The following is a 10,253-nucleotide window of genomic DNA, read 5'->3' as shown; positions in this document are numbered from 1 at the left end:
TTCTCTTCTATTATTATTATAGATTGTTTATTGATTATTCGTGTCAATGATAGGGATGCTGTGAGCATTAGGTGAGTTTCTGTGTAAACTGCTTAGAACAATGCCTGACCTATGATAAATTAGACCTATCCTAAAATGGAAGGAAGCCCTGAGATTCCTTTGAGCCAGAGAGGATTCGATTTTAAGCTAGAAGTAACTACAAAGTTATTTTAGTGGACCAAGATGTCAGTAAGTCCCCTTTCTACCCAATGGAATACAAGTTTGGTAGAAGTTTATTTAGTGAAAAAATACCATGCTGAGTTTTTATTCCTTAGTCTCTCTGCAGTTCAAAGGATAACACAAAAAGTATAAAACTTAAGAAAATGAGAGATCTCAAGGCTGTTACAAAGGAAAACTACTAGAAATATACTTTTCTCTTGATGAGCTGCCACAGGAGATACAGGGCACTGCCATGAAATATTGTTGGCAAAATAAGTGAACTTGAATCTAATTAAATTTTTAGATCCTAATATCTGTGTACAGGTAAGATACAGAAACAAGTTAAGCAGTTTTCAAACACTGCAGCACGTTAGAATCATTGGGGAGCTTTTAAAATATCCTGGTACTTTTTTTTTTTTTTTGTCTTTTTGACATTTCTTGGGCCACTCTCACGGCATATGGAGGTTCCCAGGCTAGGGGTTGAATTGGAGCTGTAGCTGCCAGCCTACGCCAGAGCCACAGCAATGTGGGATCCGAGCCGCGTCTGCAACCTACACCACAGCTCATGGCAACGCTGGATCATTAACCCACTGAGCAAGGCCAGGGATCGAACCCGCAACCTCATGGTTCCTAGTTGGATCCGTTAACCACTGCACCACTACGGGAACTCCCAACATCCTGGTACCTTGGCTGCAACAAAGATCAACTAAATCAGAATGTCTGTGTGTGTGTGTGTGTGTGTGTGTGAGAGAGAAAGAGAGAGAGAGAGAAAATGAAAGTGAGTCAGGACTCTTTCTGAATAGGCTCCATCATACCAATTTCTTCCTTTCCATTGTGTCATTCTATCACCCCTAGAGCAGTGGGTTTTGTTTTTTCTTTTTTTTTTACTTTTATTGAAGTATAGTTGATTTTATAATATCGGGTGTTAATTTATGCTGTATAGCAGTGATTTCATCATGTACATGTATTCCTTTTCATATTCTTCTCCAGCATGGTTTATCATAGGATATTGAATATAGTTCCCTGTGCTATATAGTAGGACCTCATTGTTTCTTCATTTTATATATAATAGTTTGCATCTGCTAACTCTTAACTCCCAATCCATCCCTCCTTCATCCCCTTCACCCTTAGCAAACACAAGTCTGTTCTCTATGTCTAGAGCAGTGGTTATTAACTCCATTTAGTTCTCAGACCCTTTTGAAAATATGATGGACACTATGGGTCTTCAGTGTATTAAAATCAACCACTACCATAGTAATGCCGTTTTGAATCTAAATGTTCTCAATTACTCATAGATCTTAACTGATCCTCCTGGGCAAGAAGTGGGGAGGAAGGACTTGTTAGGTCTCCAAACACATTAGGAATCCTTGAAATATCACTTCTGGTTCCATAAGGCACACCCCTTTTAATAGGCTAGTGAGGAGACCTGCTGTCTCTAGGAGCTCACCTCTTCTAGAAGACCTCAGCTGACTTCAGCTGGAAATGAGCCACTCTGCAAAAGTGAGATAATTTCAGGTAGTCAAATTAATAGATATGAATTTTTATTTTTTAATATGGTTTTTTCTGGCTACATATATTTGTTTAAAAATTGATCGAATGCTTAAATTTGTAATTACTCCTTAGTTGATAAGGACAGAGACCAGAATCACATAGTAAATGAAAGTATCTCCTTAACCGATTTTCTTTAAACAGCTGTAATTTTTAAAGAATCTTGACTCTTTTTTTTTTTTTTTTTTGGCCATGCCTGCAGCACATTGAAGTTCCTGTGCCAGGGATGGAACCCATGCCACAGGAGTGTCACCACCAGACCCTCAACCTGCTGAGCCACCAGAGAACACTTTGACTCCATTTCTGATGTTTGATCACTGACAGCTTTCAACCTCTATCTTCCCCTTCCCTTCTGCCTCACACTGGATGAATTTATACGAAATTCCAGGGCTTCCTCACTTGGCATCTAAAGGAAGTTCAAGCTATGGAGCCCTTATCTATCTGTGCATAACTATATCCAGGACCCATCCCCTAACCACTATAGAAAGTGTGACACTGGAAACAGGTTGAGGTGTGACACTGGAAACAGGTTGAATATGGAGTTAAAACCCAAGGGTTTAACTAAAAAGACCTGATGTGAGATGATAACATTAGAGGAAACTGGGTAAAGGGTATATAGAACTCTCTTTGCAACTTTTTTAGAAGTCTAAAATTATTTCATAATTTAAAGTTTACTAGGAGTTCCCATTGTGCCTCAGCAGGTTAATAACTTGACACAGTCTCCATGAGGATGTGGGCTCCATCCCCGACCTTACTCAGTGGCTTAAGGATCTGGCATTGCTGCAAGCTGTGGTGTACTTCACAATTGCGTCTTGGATCCAGCATTGCTGTGGCTGTGGTGTAGGCACAACTGTAGCTCTGATTTGACCCTCTGGCCCGGGAACTGTCCACATGCTGCAGGTGTGGCCAATAAAAAGAAAAATTAAACTAAATCATTAGAAAAAATTTACTAAAAATAAAAGTCCAGGGTTGAAACCTTGGCTCTGAGGCTTGGGTTTTCTGAATCTTCAATTCCTCATCTGTAAAACACGATAATGACAATATTCATTTCCCTGTGTGATTGTTGCGAGGACCATCTGATGTTAAGTAAATGGAAGTACTTTGCAAACCATGAAGCACTCAGCCAGTGCTGGTCACTATTCCAGCGGAGCATCATGTAGGCGTCAGAGGGAAGCAGCAGCAGAAAAGGTGTTTACCACGAAGATCCTGGTCACAGGGAACACCAAAGATCCATTTACTGTAAACATCAGCAGAGCTCTATGTGATCTTAGGAATTAGACACAGATACAGATCTTCCTGGCATGCTGGCTATAGCAGTGCCACTTGTTATATAGTTAGAAAAGTTTAGCAGCCATCTCAAAGAGAATAAATAGAGAGGGACGGGGTGGTAAGAACCAGGAAGGGGCAAAGGAATCAAAGGGAAAGCAGCAGCTTCAAAACCCCAAACCTTTCTCTTTGGATGTCCCCGGACCAAAACACATTTAGTGGAGACAGGAAGAAAGGCATTTCCTAGTCTTAACCTACCCCACATGGTTTGGCCAGGGATCCAGAACACTTGAACACAGTAAGGATTAGACCAGCTCAGCCCCCGTGTGGATCTTTTGATGGCGGATGAGGTTGCAATGGCGATTAAAGCTTTTCCCGCATTTGTTGCAATGGTGAGGTCGCTCCCCCGTGTGGCTTCTCTGATGCTCGATGAGAAATGAACGGCGACCGTAGCTCTTGTTGCACTGGCTGCACTGATAGGGCTTCTCTCCCTTGTGGATCCTCTGATGCTGGATGAGACCTGCACTCTGGCTGAAGGCTTTCCCACACTCCTTACAGTGGTAACGTTTCTCTATGTTGTGGATTCCTCGGTGATTAAAAAGACCCGAACTCCGACTGAAGGTTTTCCCACACTCATTACACTCATAGGGTCGTTCTCCAGTGTGAACTCTTTGATGTCGAATGAGACCTGAGCTCTGAGCAAAGCTCTTCCCACATTCCTCACATCTGTGTGGTGGGTCTCCTAAGGGCCCTCCCCAGTACTGCTCCATCCCACCCTTGCGTTCACCCACTTCTCCGTGTCGGGGATCCTGTTGGGATACCTCCCAGGTCTTCTCGTAAGACATTTTCCCACGTGGTTCCACTCTCTTAGGACAGTCTTTCCTGAGCACCAACTCTCTGTCCTCAGTCTCCATCATTCCATCTGAAACAAAGAAGCCCAAGTAAATGCCACTTGTTCCCTGAGCCTGCAGGAGGGTCGGTCTGCACAGAAATGCAAGGTGCTTCTATCCTGATGTCATGCTACACTAGGGAGGAGGTTGGGAGCAGAAGGGCCAGTGTGGTTACACCTTCCTCAAGGTAATGAGGGAGGTTTGCCTTTTTTAGCAAAATGCAGCTCACTCCACCCTCTTATGGACAGGCCTAGACAAAAAAAAAAAAAAACAATTTTTTTTTTGGTCTTTTTAGGGCCTTACCCATGACATACGGAAGTTCCCAGGCTAGGGGTCAAATTGGAGCTGTAGCTGCTGGCCTACACTGCAGCCACAGCCACGCCAGATCTGAGCTGTATCTGCGACCTACATTGCAGCTCATGGCAAGGCCAGATCCTTAACCCACTGAGGGAGGCCAGGGATCGAACCTGCCTCCTCATGGGTATTAGTTGGGCTTGTTACTACTAAGGCACAGTGGGAACTCTTCAGAATTTTTTTATATTTCTTCACAGGAAGAGAAGGGTCCAGATCAGAGTGGGTTCTTTGGCATCTTTCCTTGGAACTCCCTCCAGGCTGTGAGGCACGGAGCCTCAAAACGACCCTTTCCAAGGAAAGTCACCTCATGTATGCATCTGTTCAGTCATTTATGGGACAAGTACCAAGCTTCTCCTATTCTAGGTGCTTCAGACACTTTATGTCTTTCTAACCTATAACCACCCCGGGTGCATCACCAGCACAAGCCCTTTGCTCTAGCGCTTCCCTCATCCTGGAAAACTCTGACTTCAGATAATAACAAGGCTTACACCCTCACTTCCTTCAACTTTTTGCTCAATTCTCACCTTCTCTCTTTTTTTTAATGGTTGTACCTGTGGCATACAAAAGTTCCCAGGCCAGGGACTGAACCCGTGCTACGGCAGTAACAACACCTAAGCCACCAGGGGACTCCCCATTTCTCACCTTCTTTATTTTTTTAATTTTATTGTATTTTTTCTTTTTTAGAGCTACACTCTCGGCATATGGAGATTCCCAGGCTAGGGGAAGAATTAGAGTTACAGCTGCCAGCCAACACCACAGCACAGCAATGCCAGATCAAAGCCTTATCTGCAACCCACGCCACAGCTCATGGCAATGCTGGATTCTTAACCCACTGAGTGAGGCCAGGGATCGAACCTGCAACTTTTTGGTTCCTAGTCGGATTCGTCTCTGCTGCACCACGATGGGAACTCCCCAATTCTCACCTTCCTAATTCCTCCACTTAAAACTACAATCTATGTGCCCCAGCAATAGCAGCTGTAACCTCCCTATCTTGTTCTAGTTTTGCTTTATTCCATGACATCATCTTCTAACGTATCATCTCCTTATTTATACGCTAGTTATTTGTCACCCCCTTGCTGCAACCTCATCTCCACAGGCTCAAGATCTGATTATCAGAAGGTTAACAAAAAGTCACTAAGAGACTGTGATGTCAGGTGTGGGAATTTAGAAGAAGCCAACTGCTGCAGGGAGAGCTGGAATGGGAAGGCAGCTGACTCAGACCCAAGTGCCCAGTACTACACCCACTGGTCCCCAGTACTAATGCCACTGTGAAGATTAAGATTACATGCAAGGAAATGGCAAGGTCTGATTCCATCAGATTACCTCATCCAGTCTGCCATTTACCAAGCATATCTTGTATTTTTCAACTGCAAATGTAAACCCAAACTGGCAAGGGTGGCAGTGGTAATTTCGGACAAGTACAGTTACCATACACTAAGCATAATGCATGCCAAGTGCTTTGCATAAATTGTTTGTATTCAGTGCTCACAACAACCTTCTTTTTTTTTTTTTTTTTTTTTTTTTGGCTTTTTGCTATTTCTTGGGCCACTCCCGCGGCATATGGAGATTCCCAGGCTAGGGGTCAAATTGGAGCTGTAGCCACTGGCCTACGCCAGAGCCACAGCAACGCGGGATCTGAGCCGAGTCTGCAACCTACACCACAACTCGCAGCAACGCCGGATCGTTAACCCACTGAGCAAGGGCAGGGATCGAACCCGCAACCTCATGGTTGCTAGTCGGATTCGTTAACCACTGCACCACGACGGGAACTCCACAACAACCTTCTGAGGTACACATTTGTTATAGACTGAACTGTGTCATCCCCACCCCAATATGAATTTGGCCTATATGAATAAAGTCCTAACTGTATTTGGAGATAAAGCCTTTAGGGAGATAATTTAAGGTAATTAAAGGTGGGGCCCTAATCCAATAGGACTGAGGTCCTTATAAGAAGAGGAAGAGATACCAGAGCACGGCTCCCCCCAAAGGCTCTGGCACGTGCAGAAAGGAATGCGCATGTGCCTATGCCTGTGGCAGCATCAAGGCAGCTGTCTACAATCCAGGAAGAGCAGTCTCACCAGAAACCAACACGGATGGCGCCTTGCTCTTGAATTTCTAGCCTTCAGAACTATGAGAAAATACATTTCTATTGATTCAGCCATCCAGTCAGTTATGGCAGACCGAGCAGACTGAGACAATACTATTATCAACCCCATTTTGCAGAGGAGGAAACCCTGATCAAGTGGTTAAGTAACCTGTTCAAGTACAAGCAGCTTCCAAGAGGTGAAGCTATGATTTGAACCTGTCAAACCTTGAAGTCAGAGTTCCCGCTGTGATGCTGTGGGTTAAGAATCTAACTGCAGGGGCTCGGGTTGCTGCGGAACCGTGGGTTCCATCCTCTGCAGGCACAGTGGGTTAAAGGATCCAACACTGTTCCAGCTGCAGTGTAGGTCGCAGCTCCTGCTTGGATTCAATCCCTGGCCCAGGAACTTTCATATGTTGCTGGTGCGGCCATAAATATTTTAAACAAAAGCAGACAAACAAAAAACCCTGAAGTCCATTCTCTAAAGCTGTTCTTCACAGTGATTCCTGAACCAAGACCAGAGAGTTTCCAGGATGGTACTCAGGGAAAGACTGAGTGCAGGCGAAGGGGACAAGGATGAGCCCACCAGGCAGTCAGAAGCACTGAGCGTTGCTAGTATCTTCTATATCCCTGGTTTCCCAGTTCTGGCTTTTTGGTTTGTGCTCGACCAGGTGGGATATGTTCAACACCAAAGAAATCCTGTCTCTCACCTGTCTCTCCAATGTGTTGGGGCTCCTGAGCAGGGTCACATGTGAGTTGGGGCTCCTTAGGCTGGGACTGGAGGCCCAGTGACATTTGCTCTCCTAGAGACACTGTCCCTTCAGGGAGGACTTCTTGTCCAAGTCTGTAGGCTACCATCTAGAAACAAAGAGACAAGATTTGACTTCTGAAGAAATTATAACTGTTTCCAGAAAGAAACAGAAATCAGGGTCTTATTTAATCACCAAAGTCAAGGGGATACAAAGTGGAGGATCACAAGGGTCCTTGGTGACACCCATAAACCTTTTTCCCTGGTGATCTCCCTTCCTACCTCATGTTGTGGTTCATCGAGCTCTCTCTCCAGATCCTCCAGCAAAATCACTGCCTCCTCCCCACTTTCTGGACAGCGCTCCCTCACCCAGCCCTGGAGCTCCTCGGGCAGGATAGATAGGAACTGCTCCAGCACCAGCAGATCCAGAATCTGCTCCTTCGTGCTCACATGTGGCCTCAACCACTGGTAGCAAAGTTCCCGGAGTCGGGTGAGAGCCTCCCTTGGTCCAGGGGTCTCCTGGTAACAGAGCTGTCGAAAGTGCCTTCGGAAGATCTCCCTTGCCAGTGGGTTATTTCGTTTCAGCCTGGATTCCTGCATTTGGAAGTGACTTTCTGCCTCCACTTTCAGTGTCAGAAGTTCTTCCCAAACCTCAGGAGCTTGAACATCCAGGGATAAAACCTCCTTGGGGTCTGTCATCTTGATCTCGAATAGCTTAAAAGGGACCCACCAGCTGGAGTTATGTTTTAGAAACACCTTTGGAAGTGTCCTCTTAAGCAGTTAAAAAAAAAAAAAAAAAAGAAGAAGAAAGAAAAAAAGAAAAGAAATCCCTGTTTTTGTAGAAAAACAGCAGCAGTTAATTATAGGAACTAATCGTATAAACAATTGTCATAGACTCTAAAGCTCTTCACTGAAAGTAAAGTGACCAAAGGGTGGGGATAATGGAAAATCTACAGACTCATTGTATAAAAGTCAAATTAGAGAAAGAATAAATGGAAAAATGGTTTTATCTTTGACTAAGTGAATGAACTTTTATTGAAGTCTTGAGTTTGTAAAATTAGTCTTTTAAACAATCATTTAAGGTTGGTTTCATTTTCACTAATTCACAGAAAGGAAAATTTAGGGAGATTTCAAGTCCTGTGGGCTTTGCATGCTACTCTGCTGTCTCCTCAGAGTAACAGCCAACGCTGCACAACAGTCTACAACATGCTTTCAGACACATATTTAAGCCTCACAATTACCCTCTGAGGTTTGTTTACAATCACTGTTTCAATAGATAAGAAATGGGGCCGGGGTGGGAGTGGGGGGAGTTAAGCAGGTTGCTTAATGTCAAATTCTTGGTGAGGACAGTCCTAAGAATCCACAGAAGCTCAAGGGAGAAGAAATCTGATACTCGGCGGTTCCTGAGACCCAGGAGGCCGGTGTGTCTCCAAAATGTCCGAAGTGCCTCCCAGCAGCTGAATTCCAGCACCATAGGCCCTTTGGCAGACATCCAGGGAATAGAATCCCAGGACTGGGGGTGGGAGGGGAAGGATAGGGAGCCCTGATTATGTATCTCAGGAATTTGGGTGCTCCTCAGGAATTTGTATGCATTTCAAGGTTTGCGAATCAGTGAACTCAGGGAAAGGGAGCCGGAAAATGTCATATTCTGCACTTGAACCTCGGTCCATTCAACGCCCCTTCAGATGCTTTTAGAACCTAAGCGTATACACAGGGGCTGTCCATGAGGAAGGCTGCAGAACGTCTTAAAAAATATGTGTCCTTAACTTCCTTGTCCCGGAAAATATTTCCCCAACTCCAGGCGTTTCCTGCCCTGTGTCTTAATCCTGCTGCCGTTATTCAGTTATTCACGGTGGGGACCTTCTGCCCTGGCAGCCCCCGCTTAGCCCCCTGCCACGCAACGTCCCTCCAGCCTGGGAGGATCGTTCTGCGATAGGACCCCGGAGCACGACGACGACGACCACCACCACCACCACCACCTCCACCCCTGGCCCCCCGCCCTCCTCGGGGCTGCGAGTCCCTTTCCACCCCACTTCACCCCGGTCCCGGGCCCACTCACTAGGCCTGGAAAAGGCGAGGAGGTAGGGGGCTCCCGCCCTGGCGCTGGCGCGCGCCCGGGAACAAAGGCCCAGCGGGGAAGATGCCCGCCACCGAGGGGCCCTCCGCGCAAGGCACTTCCGGCCGGTCTAGGACTCCGGGTCTCGGTTCCTACCTCCTGCGCGTGCCTCACCTGGAGCCAACCCCCAACTGCCTGGGCCTCCAGTTCGTTTTCCACGGTGACTCACAGAATTTCATACGTGTGTGAGCCCCAAACAGGTTTTAAACTGAAAACACGGCTGAAGCACCGACCATTAATGATTGAAAATGCTTTATTTTTTGAACATTAAAAAAATTAATCCATTACCTATGGTTTTTTATAAAACCTCAGACAATGCCAAAATTAATAAAGTAAAAAGTGAAATCCTACCCTGTTCCTAGTTCCACCGCCCTAAAGGAACCACCATCACCTTTAGCTTGGGATTTGCATGTATAATTATTTCTCTCCCCTCCCCCAATTTTTTGCCACTAAAGCTGTCTGGGTTCTTAGCAGTAATGCAAAATCGGTTCAAAATCAATTAAATTAGCTTCATCGGTGTAAAAGAGCATAATTATAAGTATTGTTAGTCGTTCATCAATTTTTTTATGCCAACCAGGATAGTGGTGTTTTGTAGATTAAACTATGTTTTGCTTTGTTTTAACCTCATTATTATTTTAACGTCGCATCAGTAAAAAAGCATCTTGCATGTTAATGGAGGTACCCTGATGTATTTTTAACTCTAAAACTGTAGCTGTGCAAATACCTTTAGTTGTTTTCTACAGCTTAGCCATGTGAGGGCATTAAATAAACTCAAGCTTTATCCTTTACTTCAGCTTCTTCCAAATATCCAGTAACTGCGTAATCATTTAGAGCACCAGTATAAAGAAAAATTGCCCCAAATCTCAATCACTTTCTCCAACATACCTCACTTGCAAAGCCCTCAGTACAACTTTCCTAAGAACCATGTAATGGGAGTAATTGCTCAATTTCTCTTGTACTTTAAATATGTTACTCTTTTTTTTTTTTTAAATCTTTTTAGGGCCGTACCCGAGACATATGGAAGTTCCCAGGCTAGGGGTCAAATTGGAG

The 10,253-nt window shown here is 44.9% G+C and overlaps 1 protein-coding gene across 2 annotated transcripts; it reads right to left on the bottom strand.

Moving 5' to 3' along the window:
- Positions 1,705-9,354, bottom strand: ZSCAN9 (zinc finger and SCAN domain containing 9). 2 transcript variants are annotated; one of them, XM_005665674.3, is made up of 4 exons: positions 9,147-9,354; positions 7,370-7,858; positions 7,050-7,197; positions 1,705-3,934 (listed from the first exon to the last, which is right to left on the bottom strand). In XM_005665674.3, the coding sequence occupies exons 2-4, from the start codon at positions 7,784-7,786 to the stop codon at positions 3,318-3,320; spliced, it is 1,182 nt and encodes a 393-aa protein (XP_005665731.2). In that variant the 5' UTR covers positions 7,787-7,858; positions 9,147-9,354; the 3' UTR covers positions 1,705-3,317. The 2 variants fall into 2 exon arrangements, with proteins under 2 accessions (XP_005665731.2, XP_020955474.1); XM_021099815.1 differs by having other exon boundaries at positions 7,370-7,801; positions 9,147-9,302.

The sequence above is a fragment of the Sus scrofa genome, chromosome 7, assembly GCF_000003025.6.
Source record: "Sus scrofa isolate TJ Tabasco breed Duroc chromosome 7, Sscrofa11.1, whole genome shotgun sequence".
Classification (NCBI taxonomy): domain Eukaryota; kingdom Metazoa; phylum Chordata; class Mammalia; order Artiodactyla; family Suidae; genus Sus; species Sus scrofa.
Note: the sequence above shows the minus strand (reverse complement) of the source record. Positions and strands in the feature narration are given on the sequence as shown.

Excerpts from the sequence above, each read along its gene's own strand:
- ZSCAN9 (XM_005665674.3), bottom strand. The coding sequence starts at position 7,786 with ATGACAGACCCCAAGGAGGTTTTATCCCTGGATGTTCAAGCTCCTGAG. Across the intron at positions 7,198-7,369 it reads TCGATGAACCACAACATGAG|ATGGTAGCCTACAGACTTGG; the intron begins GTAGGAAGGGAG and ends CTTTGTTTCTAG. Across the intron at positions 3,935-7,049 it reads CCAACACATTGGAGAGACAG|ATGGAATGATGGAGACTGAG; the intron begins GTGAGAGACAGG and ends TCTTTGTTTCAG.